The 21,351-nt window shown below is 44.7% G+C and overlaps 2 protein-coding genes across 4 annotated transcripts; one reads left to right on the plus strand and one right to left on the minus strand.

Moving 5' to 3' along the window:
• Positions 1–375: 375 nt before the first annotated feature.
• prmt8b (protein arginine methyltransferase 8b) lies at positions 376–10,628 on the plus strand. The gene is given in 12 exon segments (XM_068717421.1): positions 376–1,055; positions 1,686–1,823; positions 1,825–1,911; positions 3,129–3,225; positions 3,228–3,282; positions 4,046–4,110; positions 4,662–4,804; positions 5,217–5,304; positions 7,306–7,421; positions 8,869–9,019; positions 9,554–9,675; positions 9,961–10,628. Coding segments are annotated over 12 exon segments (1,215 nt in total). The 5' UTR covers positions 376–986; the 3' UTR covers positions 10,045–10,628.
• cracr2ab (calcium release activated channel regulator 2Ab) lies at positions 10,596–21,332 on the minus strand. 3 transcript variants are annotated; one of them, XM_068717419.1, is made up of 18 exons: positions 21,168–21,331; positions 19,857–20,262; positions 18,573–18,684; positions 17,801–17,990; positions 17,469–17,615; positions 16,063–16,153; positions 15,686–15,781; positions 15,166–15,353; positions 14,962–15,033; positions 14,779–14,827; positions 14,582–14,664; positions 13,618–14,311; positions 13,343–13,481; positions 12,786–12,867; positions 12,076–12,190; positions 11,826–11,927; positions 11,664–11,740; positions 10,596–11,402 (listed from the first exon to the last, which is right to left on the minus strand). In XM_068717419.1, the coding sequence occupies exons 2-18, from the start codon at positions 20,007–20,009 to the stop codon at positions 11,315–11,317; spliced, it is 2,478 nt and encodes an 825-aa protein (XP_068573520.1). In that variant the 5' UTR covers positions 20,010–20,262; positions 21,168–21,331; the 3' UTR covers positions 10,596–11,314. The 3 variants fall into 3 exon arrangements, 2 of the variants coding, with proteins under 2 accessions (XP_068573520.1, XP_068573521.1); XM_068717420.1 differs by having other exon boundaries at positions 13,618–14,218; positions 21,168–21,329; XR_011103535.1 differs by lacking the exons at positions 10,596–11,402; positions 11,664–11,740; positions 11,826–11,927 and having other exon boundaries at positions 12,108–12,190; positions 13,347–13,481; positions 21,168–21,332.
• Between the last annotated feature and the right edge of the window lie 19 nt (positions 21,333–21,351).

The raw sequence follows: 21,351 nt of genomic DNA on the forward strand, positions 1-21,351 counted from the left end.
AATAAGCATGTCGTCTACGTTATTTCTACCCAACACATAAAACACTTATATGTTACATAAGCGAGCAGCTGAGAGGCTCATTGGCTGCCTTGCCGGAGAGCTGATTTCTTTCTGCCTCTGTGGAAAAAGTCCGCTGTGAGGAGGCATCTGTCCTTGGGAAGCAGAGATTCAGACCTTCTTCTTCTTCTTCTTCTTTTTTTTTTTTTTTTTGAGACGGTAACATATTTTCCTCACGATTCATTTCGTGTCAGCCGAGGGGCTCGTGTGTAACGGCAGTGCACACTGACAGTCTGAACCCTTTTTTTAACTTTCTCTCCGGCAACACCCCCCCCCCCCCCCCCCCCCCCCCCCCCCCTCGGGATGGATTACGCAAAAGGACTTTTTCCACAGCGCGCACGAGAATTTCAGTCTGCGAGCCCCAATGCTGAGAGATGCCACAAGCGAGTCCGCGAGAAAGTAGAGGAGAAGAAGCGTTTTCTGGTGTGGACTTTTGGGGGGTTTTTTCAGCCGTTTATTTTTTTTAATTCTGTGGTTGACACTTTACATTTTCTGGAGCAGTCATACCCAGACATTTTAAAACCAGAGAGCAGGTATGACCGCAGCGTCTTGCACGAGGACTTCTTCTTCTAAACGGGGCGCCTTGGTTGCGGGGTTGGTGGACACAAGGACTCCTGCTGGGATCAAACCTGCAACCTTTTAGTCGCAGCACAGACCTTCCAGCCAACGGACAGTCTCTGTCCATCCCGAGTCCTAACTCCAAAACAACCTGTGTCTCATTCACTGTATGGATTTTCATTTAACAACTTTTCTACACTTCATTTGGTGAAACCAAGCCTCCACGTCTTTTATTATCACTTTCATCTTTACGTGTATTGCAGACATGTATCCGGGGGCTTAATGTTATTTTTGTTTAATTTTTTTTTTGACACGTTTCTATACAAATTTCTACACCTTGAAGAGTTGTAGCGTAAATCTCGTCGGCTCTCATGGGACTGAGGCATTCGTCGCGTTGTTTGCTGCTACGGCGAAAGATGGCGGAGGCGGACAGCTCGGAGGTAGGGACCTTGTGGCGTCCTGCGCCCGGCAAATAGCGGGACCGGGACGGTGTCGTTATGGCTTATTTGTATGGTGACAACACATTTGACTTGCATGTAATGTACGCTTCTTTGCTTTGTTTTTTTTAATTCTTTTCTTGCCGCCATCGTAACCGCTTTGGAATCGATGTTGCGCTATGATGGCGCGCAAGCGAAGCAAAGTGCATTTTCTCAGTGTCTTGCAGATGTTGTGGGTGATCTGAGTAGATCGCTGCAATTGCGATAGTAGTGATAATGCACGCGGACGGTTTGTAGTCGTGTTAAATGGTCAGCCTGAGATGTATGGGACGTATTGAACGGGGCCGTGTCCGCTGTCCTTGGTGCTGAAATGGAACCTGCATCTTTGACCGCTCTTCCCTGAGGTCTCCACGTTCTGTATAACGTCGAAGACTACATGTGAATTCTTGACAGCTTATTATAGGAATCCCTTTTGGCTGGCAATTCATCTGCCAGCCCCATCATATATATTCAGGTCCACTGCACATAGTCCTCAAATCCAGATGCTTTTTTTTTTTTCGCTCATTCTTGTCTGTAGGTTTAATACAAATTCTCCCCCTTTTCCTTTCTGTCTTCTTTCTTCCCCTTAAACAGCGGCAACAGCCTGTTACGTCCCCCCTCTCTCAGTCTGCCCAGCCCTCTCCACTGCCTAAACCAGTGCCTACTACCCACCATGTGCCCTGCATCCCCCATACGCCTCATGTAGCCGCCCTGGCCAGCTGTCCTGGTCGGGGGGAAGATTTCCAAGTTCATCAGCCCGGAGGAAATGACATCACGGGACTACTACTTCGACTCGTATGCCCACTTTGGCATCCATGAGGTAGGCAGGCCAGGCTCACAAACATCAGCGTGTGAAAGAAGGACACCAGAGGTCTGAGCTGATGCTCCTTATTAACCCGCCACATCGTTTCAGCCCTGTTAGTCTGGCTTTCTGTCAGCAGGATACCTCAAACACCTCCACGGATTTAACTCCAAGGACAGATGGGATTATTGTATCCATAACTAAGAAACTTTGACATGCAGACACTTGATTACAAAAGCTCAGTTCATTGGTTCTGAAATCGATCGTAAAGTAACAGCAGAGGAGCCAAGTTTCAGTCCTCCAGCGCTTTCAAACACGAGTTTAAACAAAGTATGAAACCAAACATCATCAGAAACATGATGATGCCAACAACTCTCAGAAGCCAATTGTTTAAAGCTCCTAAAAAAAAAAAATCACTCAATATCTACTACACATCAAAATGGAACTTAATGATGCCCCCAAAGTAAACTCCAAATAAAAATAAAAAGCTGTGAGGCAACTGTCGCCTACGAGCTCGTGGAGAGAAATAAATAAAAGAGAGCGGAGGGTGTCTCACAGCTGACAAAAGAGAGGCTTTTACCAGCTAGCACTAAAGAAACCAGATATGTGATAATAGTCCATGTTCAGTGTTCCATAAAGGAAAGTAATCTGTCTGTCTTTGACAGAAAGTGAACATCTAAGTATATATATGTATATATACATATATATATGTATATATAGCTATACCCTATAGCTGATGGCCTTGATCTGTGAGGGAGTGGTGGTGGGAAGGTTTGGGGACATATAGACCTTTTTTTTTTTTTTTTTTTTTTTTTTAAATGGTGTCCACATTTAGCATGTGGGACAGGTTTTTGTCTGCTTGCAGACAAAGAGTGTGCCCTGATTAGAGGAGTGCAAAGCGAGAAAAAGACCAGAAAGTGGGATGTGTGAATGGGCTCAGGGAGATGGATATCAGGCCGTCCCCAAAGGCTTTGTGTTTACTCTATTTCAAGAAGCTCTGACATTGTCACTGAGGCTTTTGGCCTACATACTGCCTTATCTACCTCATTATACAAGAACAAAGTGTACACATGTGTATGTTCATTATACAATAGTATATGTATTATGTATTCCTTTGGGGATTTTATGAATCCCACTATTCTTCAGGTACGCCACACCAGTTCAGTATGGAAGCTAGAGATGATTAGGTACCACGGCTGTGAGCTCTCGCTTTTATCTCGCTTTAATTCAAACAGGAGATGCTGAAGGATGAGGTGCGGACGCTGACCTACCGGAACGCCATGTACCACAACAAGCACGTGTTCAAAAACAAAATCGTCCTGGATGTCGGCAGCGCACGGGGATCCTCTGCATGTTTGCCGCCAACGCCGGCGCCAAACACGTGTATGGGGGTGAGGCGGATGGACGCACCTTTTAGCCACCAACGCATACAGTTCCTAATCTTCAGTAGAATCATCCAACTTGTTTCCGCTAATAAATATTAATGAGAGAGAGAGAGAGAGAGAGAGAATCCGCACACCTTTTCAGCGCCCAAATTGATATTCTATCTGGCTCTGCTGTCACATTATGTGTCTTTATCCGTGGCCTTTCCTTCTCCATATAAAACGAACAAATTCCTCTTTAGGGCCAGCTCCTTGTGTTCTGTTGAGAAATAGCTTTCAGGCAGTCTTACACACAGAGAATAAGAGACATCTGGCTCCCCATCGTCAGAGGTTATACTTTGCAGTGTCTCCCACCGTAATGTATAATGCATGTACTCTATTACACTTATGGACGGGAGAGCAAAGTGATGCATTAGTTTCCGTGCTGCACAGGCTCTGAGGTGAGTGATCAGGGGCATTAGTGTTTGGATGGATTGGAAGGGTTTGATTAAATTTGTCCTTTCCGATATTACCCCAAAAGGTTAACCGTCTGTATATAAAGGAGGGAAAACGGTATCTGACGCCATTGCAGGTCAAGTCCAATGGCGAGAAAATTATCATTTGTTTTTTCGAACTGAGGAACATATTCCTTATGAATTATTTAAATGATGAAAAGTGCCTGTTACCAGAAGACGAACCAAAAAAAACAAAAAAAACCCAATGTAGATATTGCCGCTCACAGTTTCTTGTTCAGAAGACACCACCTCTGTGGTTTTGCCCTTGCGCCTACAGATTGAATGTTCAAGCATATCCGAATATTCTGAGAAGATTATCAAGTCAAATCACCTACACAATGGTAAGTAGCAGCGGTTTCTCATTACTGCTCTATTTGTCATACCCGTCTGTCGGAATGCAGAGCAGCCCGATGGCATCTGGATTAGATGCGGCGTGAAAAATCGGTATATTTCACATCATTAACGTCACACTCGACAATGTTAGTCACAGTTCCGATGGTTAACTGGCAGCTCGCCTCCGATATCAAATAACCATCAATCAGAATTCCCTCAGTGTTGGTGATTCCTATTGTAAAATGCCACCCTTAGTTTTATAGATTTTTCTTTCATCTTTTTTTTTTTTTTTTATTTACAGGTATTTTCAAGATGATGGTCTTACTAAGGCATCTATCTCCTAGCTTCTCCATGTCACGGGTCAAATTGGAAAAACAGAAAACAAGACAAATTCACGCATGAAGCACCGAGGCGTGCGTTGAGCGTACTAATTAAGCCGCGCTAATTCACAGCAATCCCAAAGCATAAAAACAATGTCATCTGAGAACAGAGCTATTGTCCTGCATTAATGTGACGAAGGTGCCGTGTAGTAATTTGTTGCCTGCTGTACACCTCGCAGTCATTACCATCTTCAAGGGCAAGGTGGAGGAGGTGGAGCTGCCCGTGGAGAAGGTGGACATAATCATCTCGGAGTGGATGGGCTACTGCCTCTTCTACGAGTCCATGCTCAACACCGTCATCTTCGCCAGGGACAAGTGGCTGGTAGGATAGTGCTGCTGGAGGCTTTAGAGAGGCCTGAGTTTAGTGTGTGTGTGTGTGTGTGTGTGTGTGTGTGTGTGTGTGTGTGTGTGTAAATGTGCGTGTATCTGGCTGGACGAGTGAGGCTTTGGACACATAAACACACCAGACAGTGATGAAATAGAGGATTTACTGTACGCTTGTGCGCATGTGTCTGCTGCCCATATGCTGAGGTCGTACATGAATGATCTGCTCTCTATTACCTCAGTAGCTGCCTGCAGGCTTTAAACTCCGCACATGTCATCGTATACTACATGGCAGGTGTGTAAAACAGTAAAGGTGATGGATGGCCTTGTGTGTGTGTGTGTGTGTGTGTGTGTGTGTGTGTGTGTGTGTGTGTGTGCGCATTAATACCAGAAGCTTTTCTTGAATTCAGAAACCTGGAGGCCTGATGTTCCCCGACAGAGCAGCTCTCTACGTGGTAGCCATTGAAGACAGGCAGTACAAAGACTTCAAGATACATTGTGAGTAATTATGGAAGATTTGTGTTTTTTCTCTCTCTCTCTCTGTCTGTCTCCCTCTAAGCTGTGCAGTGCATTATTAATGACCGCTGTGCAGATTAAGTCAAACCAAACTTAAGTTTAGTATAAAAAAATGTTTGTTTCCACTTTCTAATAAGCCGTTCTTTTTCAGAGCTGTAGCTAAACGATTTTGGGAAAAATCTGTTCGGCTGATATATTACTGCAGACTGCGAGAATGAGCGAGTCATTAATAAAAGGCCATGTGGTAGTCACATTTTAATGAGCTATCAGGTCAGCAGTTATTAATAGTAAAGAGTTTCAACTGCAGTGTAACCCATCAGGTGTGGGTTTGAAGTGGGAATAACATATTGATAAATGGATCTTGGTCAGCAGACATTAACTTACTTATTTGGAAAACTTCTACAAGTGGTCCAAATGTCTAGTTAGCAAGCAGAGTTAAAGTTAGCTACAACGACAAAGTAAGTTATGCTGGGATATACAACAGCTACCTGGCTACACAAATCATACATACAAGTGGCCAGAGATGGACTACTAAACGGGCCTAGCAGGCACATGCCCAGGGGCCCAAAGTGTCAGGGGCCTCCCTGGCCTTCACCTACAAAATGTACTCAAAGGAACATAACATGACTGCAAAGAGACCAAGACAACTAAGAGACACAAAATGACTATTAAGAGACACAAAACGACCACAAAGAGACCAAAACGACTAGACTACAGAGAGACACAAAATGACTATTAAGAGACACAAAACGACTACAAAGACACACGAAACGACCACAAAGAGACCAAAACGACCACAAAGAGACACGAAATGACCACAAAGAGACCAAAACGACCACAAAGAGACACAAAACGACCACAAAGAGACACGAAACGACCACAAAGAGACACAAAACGACCACAAAGAGACACGAAACGACCACAAAGAGACCAAAACGACCACAAAGAGACACAAAACAACAACAAAAGGCTAAACAGCTATAAAGTCGGTGTGTCTTGCTCCTACATGTGAGAGGTGGTGGGGCCTTTGGCAGGTCAGGGGCTCATTGTCTCACATTCTGTCATCGCAAATGTTACTGATCGATAAACTAATAAAATGTATATATTAACTATTAATAAAAGCATTATTTCCAACATAGAAACCCCGGTGTAGAATGATAAAGTAGAAGCGTAAGTAGCTACACCAGCGAGGTGCCTTGATCCTGCAGTACATTCTGTGCTCTAAACTCACTTTATATGTTCAAATATCTATCACAGCAAGAGTGCTGAGCTTAACATTGTGATCCAGATCAAGGCACCAATAATAAAGGTGCCATTCACACGAGCACTAAGGCATCGAATCTGGGTTAATAACTCCTGCTGAGTTTCCTTTTGCTGCACAGGTGGCTTTCTCTGTTCTGTCACATCTACGTGAACATAAAGGTTCCCGCGTTCACATAAATCCCAGAAGAATTCAGTGTACCCGAACCCTTGCGTTCTTATTTTTAGTTTCGCTCTGCGTCGGTGGCATATTCCACCTTCTCCTCGCTCAGACTTAGCGTTTGGCCCTCTGACAAAGCAAGGTGGAGTGGAGGGACAGAGGGAAAGGGGGAGGGAACGCCTGCTCGGTGTGTTTTCAGCCCAAATTATAACGTAAAATAAGCCAACCAGACACGGTGGAGGAGGCGGAGGAGTCCGGAGTCTATTTTCAGAGGGCCATGTCTTTCTCCACATAGGGACTGGATAGACAGAAAGACAGCGTGAGTGGGGGACGGTTTTTCCTGGTAGGGTTAAGTGCTTTGTTATATTTTCTCTCCCACATGTTTGTGTGTGTGTGTGTGTGTGTGTGTGTGTGTGTGTGTGTGTGTGTGTGTGTGTGTGCTGACAGCTTGGCAGGAGCAGAGAGAACAGAGCTTTGCAAGTGGATCAAAATTCAGAAAGTAAAACACATACTCTTCGCACGTGTGGTCATATGGGTGCTGTGTCCGTTTGCGTTTTGCACAGGGTGGGAAAACGTGTACGGGTTCGACATGAGCTGCATTCGCAACGTGGCCATCAAAGAGCCTCTGGTGGATGTGGTAGATCCCAAGCAGGTGGTGACTAACGCCTGCCTCCTAAAGGTTAGTCCAAGTCCGGTGAGGCTATTTTCTAGTACACAGTAGAGGTTTCTGGGGAGCTGTAACAGTCTTCAAGTGGCTTGTCTTATATCTCATAAATGAACAGAGGATAAGAGCACTCAGGGAGGCGACAGCTTTTTTTGGTTTATCTCGTCTACCTTTCATATCATTACTTTTCCTCTTTCACTGTTCCTTCTCTCTGAGTGATATCATTTCTATTATTATTATTATTATCTTTTAATCCTCTCTTTCTCTTTTATTTTTTTTTTGGTTCCATATCATTTTGTAGTCTCATTTCTCACTCTTCCCTTCTTCTTCTACCGTCACATTCTCTTGATTTAAGCAATGACATGCCTCAGTAGTTTGAGCGAATGGGGGGGGGGGGTCTCACTCTGTCTCTCCCTCTGTGCGATGGTGAAATGTCACACAAGAGCAGGCATTGAGTCACCAGGCGGCGTGAAATGGACTCGTATAGGCACCCGCCATCCTTTTGTGTTCAAAGAAGAAGGTGATTTATGCGTCAGGTTGGGGGGGGGGGGGGGGGGGTTAAATAGTGATATGCCGGTCTGAAAGTGTCTGTATCTCTTTCACGTGTATGTATTTTCTTATTCACATCTTCCCGCTGCCAGACACTTCACCCCATGTTAATTCAAAATGCCACTCATTCCTCACACGCTAAAAATGATAAAAATCGCTCCCGAGGACTTTTTTTTTTTTTTTTTTTTTTTCTCTCCTCCCACAATTTGCTGTATATGACACTGGCCTGGCATCATCGGAAAGGACAGAGGTGTTAAATCACAATCTGCCATGCTGACGCCACATGGCCGAGCGATTCATAGCCCAATAGGCCGGGGGGAGATGAACAGGTTGCAGTGTCAAATCCTCCCCCCACCCCCCCGTCCTCCCCCCCCCGTCCTCTTCCACACAACATCCTCCACAGTGCATGCATGACCGTCTCTCCACTCCTATTTTAGAACCGCAGTGATGCCTGCCAGGTAACAAAATGTGATACTTAAATTTGTGGCCATATTCCTGAGGTAGTGCTTGATATAGACACACACACACACACACACACACACACACACACACACAGCCTTGTAGACTTGAGGGAGGACACCCACACAGCATGTGTACTGTGAACAGGCTTCGTTTGCCAGCCGTGATTCAACCTGTGGGCTTTCACACACAAACGCTCACACACGCACAACCATTATGGGGAACAGTCAAGCAAGGATTGACTTACATGTACTGCATGTATGTGTGAGAGACGGCGAGAGTGTGGGCGAGGGGGGGCGGGGGGGGGCTGACGACTCGTGCGTGTCCGTGCCTGTACACACTGTTGTTACTATGGCATGATATATGTGATGAATTAAAGAAGCACAGCGATCTCTTGAAAGACGTCCCTGCAAAATAAAGCCGAGCAACTAATCGTTTTGCCTTTCATGCGCAGGAGGTGGACATCTACACTGTGAAGCCAGAGGACCTGTCCTTCACGTCGGCCTTCTGTCTGCAGATCCAGCGCAACGATTACGTCCATGCACTGGTCACCTATTTCAACATTGAGTTCACCAAGTGTCACAAGAAGACTGGCTTCTCCACTGGTGAGTGGTGTGTGTTCACCCATGACACGTAAAAAACAAACAAAAAAAAAAAAACAACACGTATAGAAGTTTCCGTCACAAAATAAACGTGTTTAAATACAGAACTAGTTGTGTTGGGCGACCCGCTGTTTGCACCGAGCGCTTCTGGTAACGCGGCGTCGAGGACGAGGACCGTTATAGAGAGAGTTGCTATAAGCCGTTATGTAAGCTTATGTTAATACATTCATGCATCCAGCGCTTACATAATGTTGTGTAGAGGAGGTTCTATGTTTGGCCGAGTCTGTTGGGCCCGAGGCTGAGCGTCACCGAAGGACTTCAGCCTCTGTATTTCTCCCACTTGGTGAGCCAGTTTCAGGTGCTTTTCGCTGTCAATTTTCGTCCACGTTAACATGCCCAGGGGAACGGAGCGTCCCTTGGAACGGTTTTGTTATTTATACATGATCTCACGTTCACCCTAAACTTCTCCTTTTTTTCCGCTTTACTCTGTTCTTCTTTAACCTCGGTACACCGTGCTCCTCCTATCCTCGATCTCAGCTCCAGATGCTGCCAGCACACACTGGAAGCAGACAGTGTTTTACTTAGAGGACTACTTAACTGTCAAGAAGGGAGAGGAGATCTTTGGCAGTATCGCTGTGAGGCCCAATGAGAAGAATGTGGTAAGACTCCTAAAATAAAGCCACAATAGATTTGAAGTTCTGGCAGAGAGCTAGTTTTATGTCACATCTTCATCTAGATTAGTACCTACAATATAAATGTACAATATTTGTGTGTGAAGTAGTATGAAATAAAAAATACTGACGTACATACAAGTAATATTCAAATTGCACCACTGCATTCTTAATTTGTGTGAAGATTTCATTTGGCTACCATGGACTTTCTTTTTTTTTTTTTTTTTTGTCATAAATTTCTTAACTCATTTAAAATCGTTTCACGGTCTGCAGCGTGACCTGGAGTTCACCCTGGAGCTAGACTTTAAAGGACAGCTATGTGAGGCCGCCATCTCCCACGACTACAAAATGCGTTAGGCGCGACAACAACCGACCAACTAACCCCCCAGCCCCGCTCGACACACTCCGAGTGTGTGTGTGTGGGGGGGGGGGGCGGCGGCGCAGGCTCTCCAACAGGCATTTCCAGTTGGCCAGCGAGGGAGCCGGACCGGACGCATCTGATTGGATGCCATCATGCCAGCACCCAAGTGATGTCATCAGAATAGGCAAATATCGATCAGCAATAGTGCCATCACCCGTACCAGCTTGATCGACTCGGGCACATCGTTGAATGTAACATCCTAAATGAACTTGATTTTTTTTTTTTTTTTTTTTTCTGTCACTAATTTCTGGAAATGATGCTACATTTGAGTAGAAATGAGTCTTTATATATCGTTAGTGCAGCTAATTGAAAAGCATTGATCTGCGTGATGTCGAGAGGGTCACAGCACAGTCATCTGATTTTCCTTCAGTCATTCGTTAAGATTTAATACGCACTGTGTAATTGTTTAGAGGGTGCAGTAATGAATTGTGTTTTATTTGTTATTTGCAATTTCTTTGCTTCATTGATTTCAGAAAGATGTGAAATGTAATTTTTAAATTTCTTTAATTGAGGATAATTCAGAACAAACGTACTTTGGTGCCGGAATAAAAACGGAGCAATGCCTCAGAACAGCAACAAACACAGATGCAATATGTCATATGTCATGTAACACTTTGTTTTGATCGGACAAAGAATATGAAAAAAAAGAAAAGAAGAAGAGATGAACAACGATGATGAATAAAATGTCAAAGAATCAAATTTTTTTTCTCTCATGATTTTCATTTAAACAGCAATTTGAATGAATTCCAAATAATTTAGTTCAGTTTAAGCTTACATATAAAGTATAACTACATTAACATACACAAGACAAATACAAAGAAATTAAGACTCGTAAGCTAGCATTCATTTATGAAAAAACGACAGTTTATGATTTCTCTTTAAATTTTCTCTTTGAAAGTAATTATAATACAGAATATGTTTCTATTTTTAAATCTTATAGACAGCACTACTGGGATTTGGCAACACAGCGTTATGTACAGGGAACTTCCTCTGAGCCTCATCATTCAAACTTGACAGAAGGTTTCATGTTGAAATGAGCTCCACGGCCCTTCGTGTGGATTTCAACATGTTGTGCATATGTGCGAGTCACAATGAAGACTGCTTGTTCAAAGACACATTCTATGATACAAATCCATGCCGAGTTCAATCGTTGTCTTATAACGCTGCAAAAAAGTGATCCAGAACTTAGTAAATTGAGTTTACGCTTCACTTGCAGCAGGCTTTCTTCTTAATGGGCAGAGCACTCAGAATGACTGTTGTGTCTCTCACCCTGTCCTCCTGCTCCATTAGCACTCTGAGTGAAGACAGAGACACAGAGAGCACACTGCATGAGCCACCGACGCCACACACACACACACACACACACACACACACACACACACACACACACACACACACACACACACACATCTCCTCACAAAAGGTTGCGAGGACAAAGAGCCGTCAGTAATTTAATCATGCATCTGATGACTGGTCCGCAGTGAGTCTGTACGGTTTGTTCCTAGACAGCTATTATTGTTTGACGCCCTTATTAGACTCCCAGCTGTGATCTTACCTGGCCAGGTGTGTGAGGGACTCGGTCACGTTCTTGGCAGTGTAGGCGCTGACCTCAAAGAACATCACCTTGTTTTCCTACAGAGGGTTCGAAACGGAAATTTTTAAAATTTTGAGTGAGCATTTCAAATGAAACGATCCACGCGCTTTGAATAAAACTCACGTAAGCCAGTTGCTCCGCCTCTTTGAATGACACCTCCCTGTCACCATCCATGTCCATTTTGTTGCCCAAAAGGAGGATGGGGATCCCTTCTCCTGCTGCTTCCTGAAAACGATGAGTCCAGTTATTGTCCTTTTTCCATGTCAAAGTAGGAAAACAACAGAAATGGATAATAAACATGTTCAACATGGAACATTTTGGGAAGACTACAAAATGAGAGGTGCAGAGGACTTCCTCGGGTCAAAGGTCAGACCTGGACATTGCTGAGCCAGGGCTGCACGGCCCTGAAGCTCTCCTGCACGGTGACGTCGTACATCACCACCACACCGTCGGCCTTGCGAAAGAACTGCTTGGTTATGCTGCGGTACCTGTGTCAATGACAGAGATTAACTACACTACACTGTACACAGCTGCTAGTATTATGTGATTGAAGTACACAATACTACTACTGTATCATTGTCATTTTAAGATATCTTTAAAAGCGTAAGAAAAGGGATTTCCTTCAGTTCATTCATCCATTAAATATACTTCATAATAGGACCCGAAAATCCACTTTAACAGTGTATATATTTCAAAATATCATACTTTTAAATACTGTACTAATTCTACACTAGTATGTGTTGCCTGGTAATGTATTTAGGGGAAAATGTACACCTGTAGTAGTAATGCTTATTAGCATACTTATTTTAAGCTTAGTACACTGAAGAACTACAAGAGGAACACCAAAATGATATTATTAAAATGTATTTATTGATATTTAAGTACACTGAAAGTACATGCGTAATGCGTCCAAAAAAACTGTCTGGACATTATGTTATTCATACTCCGTCTTGGGTTGTGTTGCAGTTGGTAAATTATGATAATGTCAATACTACGTCTATTAATTACATGTTGATTTTTTTGAAATGAAAACATATTCACAAGCTTCACTTGTTTTGTATCTAAAACTAAACAGACACCCACCTCTCTTGACCTGCCGTGTCCCAAAGCTGCATGGCCACCTGCATATTGTCCAGGCTTAGTGTCTTCACACTGTAGTCAATACCTGAACAACACACAAACATCGATATCATTTAACCAGGACACATTAGTCACTTCTTAGAAGAAGGTTTTTTTTTTGTGCAGTTTCATGATAAAATATGTGGACACACTTTTCATATTTAATTTAAATTATATTCATTGTTTCTTTTCTTTGACGGAGCAACAAAGACAAAAGCTGCCACTAGGGGGTCTGATGAGGCGTGATACTGACTGTGCCTCATTCCAGAGGAGGGGGGGGGGGCCAAAGTGGAGATAACAAGGCTCGAGTGAGGATTGAGAAAGATGAAAGCGAGGAGAAAAATTCATCAGAAGCGACATAATCTGCGGTACAATGTGTGCCAGGACTCTGAGAGGGGCAGTGTGACTTCACAAGCCCTCTCATGTGATTCTAAGTCACGCGCCGATCTTCTGTGTTAACATCCACAAACGCAGCCTGTGACCCATGCAACACAATACCATCGCGATGTTTCTCTTCTCACCCACAGTAGCAGTTGTGGAAGGGTGGAAACGGCCCTCGCAGAAGGAGCGAAGCAGGGACGTCTTGCCTACGCTGGAGTTTCCGACCAGGACCACTTTGAACAGACGGTCCGGGACAAACAGCGCTCCTTCATTTGTCTTCTGAAGCAGATTAAAACACGTGCGAAGGCAGAGAGACAGAAAAAAATGATGTCAATCTGGTTCATTACCTCTGCTGGTAATAACACATTTACGTTAGGATCAATACATATTTGGAGCTCCAAAGCTGCGGACGTACTTGCTGGGTCTCCTTCCCGACAGGCTGTCCTCTAGGAGACATTGGCGTCTTTTTTTTCGCGTGGGTAGAGCGGGATTTCCTCGCTGGAGGAGCTTCTGCCGACACGGGGAGGTGACTAGAGGGTGGGTTGTTGGACAGGTCCGCTGCCAAGACGACACTTGTTTCAAAGTCACTCTGAGCTTCCTCTTCCTCCTCATCGTCCAGCTCGTCTTCCTCCTCACTGAGCTGGTGCAGTAGAAGTTGAGGCCCTCCATGGAGCAGGTGGGGCAGGTGGTCCTCCTCAATGGAGATGACCCGACGGAGGGGCCACCCATCTGGAGGGGCGTCCAGGACCTCCTCTTCCACCCCCGTCTTCTTCTTAATTTCCACTTTCTTCGCTCTGTCTCTGTCTTTCGCCGTCACCCTCTTAGCGGCGGCCATCTTTCCGGGGGATTTTTTGGCCTTTGGCTTCACATCGTGCGCTTTGGGTGGAGCGGGGTCGGCGTAACCGTTGGCTAAGCCAGAGTTTTTCTTCGCAGCGGGGCGTTGTGGACAAGCGGGGGCGCCAAAGGCGGCGGTGGAGGAGGAGGAGGAGGGGGAGGCAACGGGGGTGTCATCGTCACTACAGGAAGAGGAAGCGACAAACACGATATGAAGGTGCTCTATAGGCAGGGCCTCCAGAGACTGGTAGGACCCATCCACCAACAGTGGGGCTCTTTAAGAAACAGAGGAGAAACAGAGGATATACCGGGTCAATTCACTTGACTGAGATGGAAATCTAGAGGCCAAAGCACTCAAAGGTTTCTGATTTTAGTCTCATCTAAACAAAAAAAAAGTGAATTCAGTGGATTATAGAATCAGATATCCTCTGTTTTTCCTCCTTTGATACATGATTTTCAAATCAAACTGAGGCGGACATTCTTCTTTGTCACACAGGAAACACTCTGACAGATGATTTGTGTTCAAGAGAAGATAAATGAATCACCTTTTCGCTGGCTGGCTGGTGTCGTCAAATATATTGGCGAGGCCCGTTCTCTGCTTCTGCTTCTTTCTGAGTGAGGTCCGGGGCTTGTTTTAAACAAAGCGAGTGCGTGTTAGTGTTACAGGGGCATTTGTTATCAATCAGGTGCTGCCATGATAGATGCCGCAGCAGGGCAGCAGTTACGCGAAACGCATACTCACTACGCCGCAGCATATGTCTCGTTCGTCTTTCAAATGCTTGTTCATCTCTCTGGGGAGATTGAAAAGAGAAATGAATGAGAAAGATGGAATCTGCAAGGGGGGAAAAAGGATTAGAGTTCCTTTAACGAGGCTTGCCCATTAAAAGATTACCCAGGTTAGATATGAGCTCATGGGATGTCTTACCTGAGGAGGTCGAGCTGCTTCATGAGACTTTGCTTCTCTCTCTGCAGTCCCTCAGTTACTCTGTACATTTCCCTGAAACAAGACAAACTCAATATTCAGTAGAAGCACAAGTGAGTACGTGCGTTTGTACTCTTAGAGCCTCCCTGTAAGGAGACACTCTTCAATGGTTCTTCACACAAACAATAATGAAGCGCCTGTACCCACATCTCTTTCTCCTGCTGCAGACGGGCGGCCTGCTCCTGCAGCATGGCCAGCTGTTCCTGGGCCAGCCCCAGGTCCTGGCTGGTGCTCTCCAGCGCTCGGGACAGCTCGTCGTTGGTCATCTTCAGCTTGACGTTCTCCACGTGGCTCTCCTGCTTCTCACTGTTCAGCTCCAGGCACTGGGCTTCTAACTGGAGAGAGAGAGAGAGAGGGAGAGGGAGATATTCGCAGGAATGAAACGCTCTAATGCTGGGCCGAGTGCGCTCGAAAGTATGTCTACAGTGGAAAGGGAACCGTGTGGCTGCTGCTTAAACCCCTCCCTACGACAGAGGGAAGGATTAATACCAACTGCGTGCTTCAAATGTTTCAGCAGTTTATTTTTATTTTCCACCTCACTGCAATAATAGTATCCAACCTTTGTTGTCTATTCTGGATTAAATCCAGGGGCAATCATTTAAGAGGAATGTCGGATATCTACATGTTGTGTGAAGGGATGTTGTCGTTATTTAACATATGCACGCACCCTTTTCTGCTTCTGGAACAGATGCTCCAGCTCTTTCTCCTTGGAGAACAGTTGATGCTCCAGGTCGTGGCTGCGCACCTGAATACGCTCAGCGTCCTGCATGGCCAGAAGAAGAAGAAGAAGAAGAAGAAGAAGAAGAAGAAGAAGAAGAAGAAAAGGTCAAATAGTTAAGGAGTAGGCACATGATGAAGATCCCTTCCAGACATACACACATTCTGCACTGTAAAAAGGTCAAACAGCCAAGTGAAGGAACAATAAACAAAAAGACATTTTTGACTGGAGGGGGAACTTTAAACAAAAATGATTTTGTTGTAGTTATTCGGTTGCTACAAGAGGAGTTGCGTCGGTAGGTGCCGTGTGCGTTTGAGCTCTCGCACCTTTAGTATCAGCCTGTCTTTCTCGTTTTTGATCTGCGCCTCCATCTCTTCGTATAAATAGCGGATCTCGCTGTCATGCGTCGCAGCCTTCCTGCACAGAGGGACAGCGGAGACATTTTACATTTAAGGTTAATGGGGAGCTGATGAAAGACACGCAGCATGACACGATATAATGTCGAGGAACAGAGCAGCTTTGTTGTCGAGGTTGACCTTAAAGCCGTGTCTTTAACTGCATGTAAATACTTGAGCACACAGAGCAACAGAGCTTCCTTTTCAAAAGAATACTGAGTGGTATTTACATTCCCTCTGACAATTGTTAAGACCCAAACAGCCAATTAGTGTAGTCTAGAGGAATAACTAGCTGCTACAAAGTACCATGCAGTGCCATGGGAGAACGGCGTATGCATGTTTTACAAAACAGCTTAAATCACAGATATTACTGGAACAAAATGAAGCAATTCAATTAAAAGTATTCAAAACTTAGATCTTAAATATCGTGGGGGGGGGGGGGGGGGTGGTGAGCTAATGCCACAAACTTTCATATGCATTTACATACACACACAAACAATAGGACAATACACACACATTCACTACTGCAAACACAAACACTGTAACTGACAGAATTAGAATAATATTCATCATTCATCCATTATTTACTCTTTTTTTTTTTTTTTTTTTTCTACCGACAGTCCTTTTGTTTTTCATATTAATATTACTATTGCTATTATTATCTCTGACAGGAGAATTATGCGATCGGCCACGTGTGTGAGTGAGTGAGAGTGCGCCTCTTTGTCTGTCCACAGCTAATCCCTCTGTCTGCTGCAGCAAACTGCAGAATATTTTTGGGTGGCCAGTTATATGCAACATGCTCAAAAAAAAAAACCTCTGCATATCACACAATTAAATATATTGACCAAGACGTGTTCTTATTGCTTTTGGTGTCCCTTTCAGGCATAGTGTTCATGGGTTTCTGCAACAGCAGCAGGTGGTCTGACTTCAGAGCGGGCCTCCGGATTACTGGTCATTTGACACGGATAAAGGGGTCGTTCTATAGAGAATTACAGGGAAATCCATGCAAAACGCTGACAGGCCGCGTCACACACACAAACACACACACACACACTCGCCGTTATGTCACAGATTCTTTAGGTGTCTAACGAGAACATTTGCTTTAAATGGTACATGAAGTACGGTACTTAAACACTGTAAGTGTGGGAACCAATTGAGAAATGTGGCCTTTCAAATCCAGAATCTACTCTCACTTTTCACACCTCTTTATCACTTTACACGTCCCGTCTTTCACACTTAGAGGCAGGAAAACGCACAAAAACGGAGTAAAACAGGACATTTTGAGGGAATACAGGCTCTTCCTTTAGCCAATGAGCGCAACTGTCCTGTAGTACTACCTCTGTAGGGCGCTCTCCATCTCCTTCTTCTCCTTGTGGGCGTCTTTGATCTGGTGCGTGACCCTGGCCAGGAACTCCTCGAAATTGGACAAGAGGTGAGGCTCATCCCGCCTGAGCTGAGCCCAAAGACTGCGCACCTCGCCTGGACTGGAAAGAGGGAGGACGAGGAGGAGGAGGAGGAGGAGGAGGAGACACAGAGAGGGAGGTTAGTCAAATGAAAGCACACCTCAGGGTTTCTAGTATGGATTGTGGCTGTCACACAGCGTGTTTTCATGTGCAAAACACACCAAAACACACATATACACAGAAGGATTTGCAGTGATTACACTCACTCCTCAAACACATTACTGGCCCCCAGGCTTTCCAGCAGCATACAGAAGTGCCCCTCCTCCTCGTCTTCGCCTCCCGACAGCTTGGCTTCCCATTGGCTCTGATAAAGTGCTTCTTTGGCCCTAAAGACGGGGCCGGGGGCCTGGCTTTGGTCATCGGCCACAGAGATCCTCCGGCCATGCAGGAACTGACCTGAGGTACACCGGCGCCCGCAGGCAGCGTGGACGTATGAACGGGTGGCAGCAGAATTTTTTAAGAGTAACACGTGGACATTAGCTTTAGCGTGACGGTACATTTCTTTGTAACGTTGGAAAAAAAAAAAAACAACAACAACTAAAAACATGTTCTTCTTTGTACAAATGAAACGGTGAAATCAAAAAAAATGCACCGATGCTTGACTGAAAACACTCTGGGGGGTTTTGCAGCCTTACTTGGTCTGGTATGACAAGCAGCTTATGGTGGCTAATGTTTGCAAACTTTAGATAGAAGTTGTGTAACTGACATTACCGAGTGAGGTCATTGCCTTTACGACTCTACTTGCGCGTCTGTTACGCTACATTTCAGCATGTGTTATTATCCTGTCAACTTCACTTTTACAGCGCGATAAATTACAGTCCAGCTAAAGCATTTATAGACTTCAAACACAAAACAAAAAGGGAGCGACATGCATGTCGTTTTCCATGAAGACAAATATCCGAGTTACGTTTTTTTTTTTTTGTTTTTTTTTGTCATTTAAACTTGAGATTTCAGGCCTCTTGTCGGCAGGAGACCTACTGAATCCGGAGGAGAATGCCTCCAGCGTGAGGTAACCAGTGCGGTCCGTATCCAGCGAGTCAAACACATCCTCCAGCTCCTCTGCAGACAGAGGCAGCTGTCTGTGGAGCCTCTGCCAAGAAAACACAGAACACACGAGGCGTTTAGACTGCTGTCGTGCTGAGCAGGAACAGGAATCCTCAGCATATAGAAAACAGGACCGTTGACTACGGACGGGGTTAGATTACAAACCATTCACAGGGCACTGGAGCTCAATAAATGTCCCCTAAAAAAAAAATCCAGAGCCTTAAATCTGCCACGTCTAGCTCTGTATTGCTGTAGCTCACCTATCACAGGCACAGAGTGGCTCTTTTAATGCGTCACTGAACGGAGCTTTTTCTTGGAAACAAACGGCAACAAAAGGCCTGATGCTCACAAGGGCCCTGTCCTAATTAACCGACACTGCACAGCGTGGACGGTGTTGGCACTTTGTGTAATGTGTGTATTGTTCCTGCCAGTAAAATGATGTGTGTGTGTGTGTGTGTGAGAGAGAGAGAGGTGAGGTGAACCCATTCTCCTAAACATTTCCATCAATGGTGCTACTCTGCCACTTCACCGGCTGCTGGAGTGCGATGAGTGGGTGAAGTGCTTCTATTAAAAAGGGTTTTTTTTTTTAACTCGCCATTCACCGGCGTAACATCACGACGGGACACTCGGTTGCGCCACAGGGATGTGAGCGGCCCCCCGACCTATTGCTCTTCTTAGTGGAGGCCTAATGCATTCGCAGAGCATCAGTACATTTTTAAAAGAAAGAATGTGAGACCTTAAACAATGAGTGCGACTAGGCAAGAAAAAAAAAGAACGTTTAAAGAAAACGTTTGTGCTTTAAAAGGAAATATAAAATCATGCAGAGCTGAAACAACGAATAAATTAACTAATTAGTTGACAGAATATTCAACTGCAACGGTTTCTTTTCTTTCTTTTTATTTTTTTTAAAGAAATGCAAAAATGTGCTGGATCCAGCCTCTAAAATGTGCATAACGTGTTAGTCATTAGTCATTTAAAAGACCAAACCATTAATTCACTAACCAAAAGGGTATTCAGCAGATTCGTCTTTAGGAAAAGAATACTAAATTGCAACTCTAAAAACATGACATTGATGGGCAGCTCAGATCTCTTAAAAGGTATGCAAACTTCACTTGAGTCTCCTCAATCCAACGTGACACAAACACATTAACAGCACACACACACACACACACACACACACACACACACACACACACACACACATCCTGCTTCTCTGACCCTCATGTCGGTGCGGGAAATAAAGCCTTTTCCCTCCACATCGCAGGTCTGGAAGAACTCCTTGGTCTTGTCCAGCAGGGCGATTCGCCCCCAGTCTGAGTTCCTCCTCCCTGGGGTCAGTCCGCGGCCGTTCACCCTGCCTTCCTCCTCCATGTCGGGGACTTCTTTTTAAAAAGGGGGCAGCACGGTGTGTCGGTGTGTGTGTGTGTGTGTGTGTGTGTGTGTGTGGGATGAATTTCAGTTCACTCAGGAGTAGAATCAGACATCAGGCCTCCTTACTGGCCCTGTATCCAGCGCTCTGGGGCTCTTACAGTCGCCATGACGACAAAGACAGGAAGTAGCATCAGGTGATGAGATCACAGATAACTTTGTGGCTTATTAATATACCGAAAATGGCTGCAAGCTCCTGTGAGACAGAGAGAGAAATAGTATTAAATACAGCAGTCAAACTTAATATTACTAAAAAAGGTGAGTTTTTGAGTAAACTAGTGGTGAAATGCACGGTTACACAAGTGATCAGAACATGAATGCAACAGTACCACACTTCTTACGACGATACAGTACTTCCCTTTTTCTAATAAGCCAGGAACAAGCAAATCACAAAAGGCATGTAAACACAGTGTAAAGGATTATCTTAATACCCGGCCGTACAGAACACATGACAGCATAATGCCTGCGAGACCGTGAGAGCCGCTTCCAGGAGGCCGAGTCACAGCGGCATGAATTCGGAGCTGTGATGTATGAAACCGTGGGTTCCTTCTTTTGTTTCGTCGCCACAACTTAACCTCAAACAACTTTGTGATGCACTGTCACGCTCGCATCGTTATTCAGAGCCGTGCAGCAGTTTGCAGAAATGTTCAGACGCAGATATGCGATTTTCAAGTCCAGATACGTCGACTAACCTCTCGTGGTGGAGACGTTGGTTTGGTTTTGGTTAGTGAGGCGTTGGGTTAAAGGTTTAAGCTTTGCAGCAAACAAAATGTAATTCTTAAAAACTGCAAATTAGACATTCAATACATTAGACTACTAGTATCCTCATAGTTCTTTTTGAACACATACATGTCCTTCATGCACAGGCTTCAAGTATGTTAGCCTCTGTAGAATAACATTACGACTGAAAACTCTTCTAAATATGAAGTATGAAGGACACATAAAAAAGTGTTGGGCCTGTCCTTGAAACAAACACAAAACTTGTGGAAAATTCTTTCTGCTCCAACCCCTTCCTACTTTAACACAGCTTGAACACACTCTGTGGCCAACTACAAACGGCATCTTTAACAAATAACGCAGAAACAGAAGGAAAGCTCTTACCGTTTACAACATGACAAGCACAAAGACGCTGAAGCCTTTTTTTTTTCTTCTCCTCTCTATCAACAGAGCAGCGAGCGCGCGCTGCGTTTAGGAAGTCTTGCCTCACGCATGAGTGTCAGAGAAGTCATTCTGCAACCATGTGATGTCATGAGGAAGCGGCCGGAGGCTTTTCAGCCCGCGTCCG

The sequence above is a fragment of the Cebidichthys violaceus genome, unplaced genomic scaffold (genome assembly GCF_023349555.1).
Source record: "Cebidichthys violaceus isolate CVI_PGR_0920_01 unplaced genomic scaffold, fCebVio1.0.p SCAF_21, whole genome shotgun sequence".
NCBI classification, from domain to species: Eukaryota; Metazoa; Chordata; class Actinopteri; order Perciformes; family Stichaeidae; genus Cebidichthys; species Cebidichthys violaceus.

Bases quoted from the DNA above. Each gene is read 5' to 3' on its own strand.
- cracr2ab (XM_068717419.1), bottom strand. From the start codon at position 20,009: ATGGAGGAGGAAGGCAGGGTGAACGGCCGCGGACTGACCCCAGGGAGG. The intron at 18,685-19,856 runs GTCAGAGAAGCA...TTTTCTTGGCAG, and splicing joins TTTCCCGCACCGACATGAGG to AGGCTCCACAGACAGCTGCC. The intron at 17,616-17,800 runs GTGAGTGTAATC...CCCTCTTTCCAG, and splicing joins GCCAGTAATGTGTTTGAGGA to TCCAGGCGAGGTGCGCAGTC.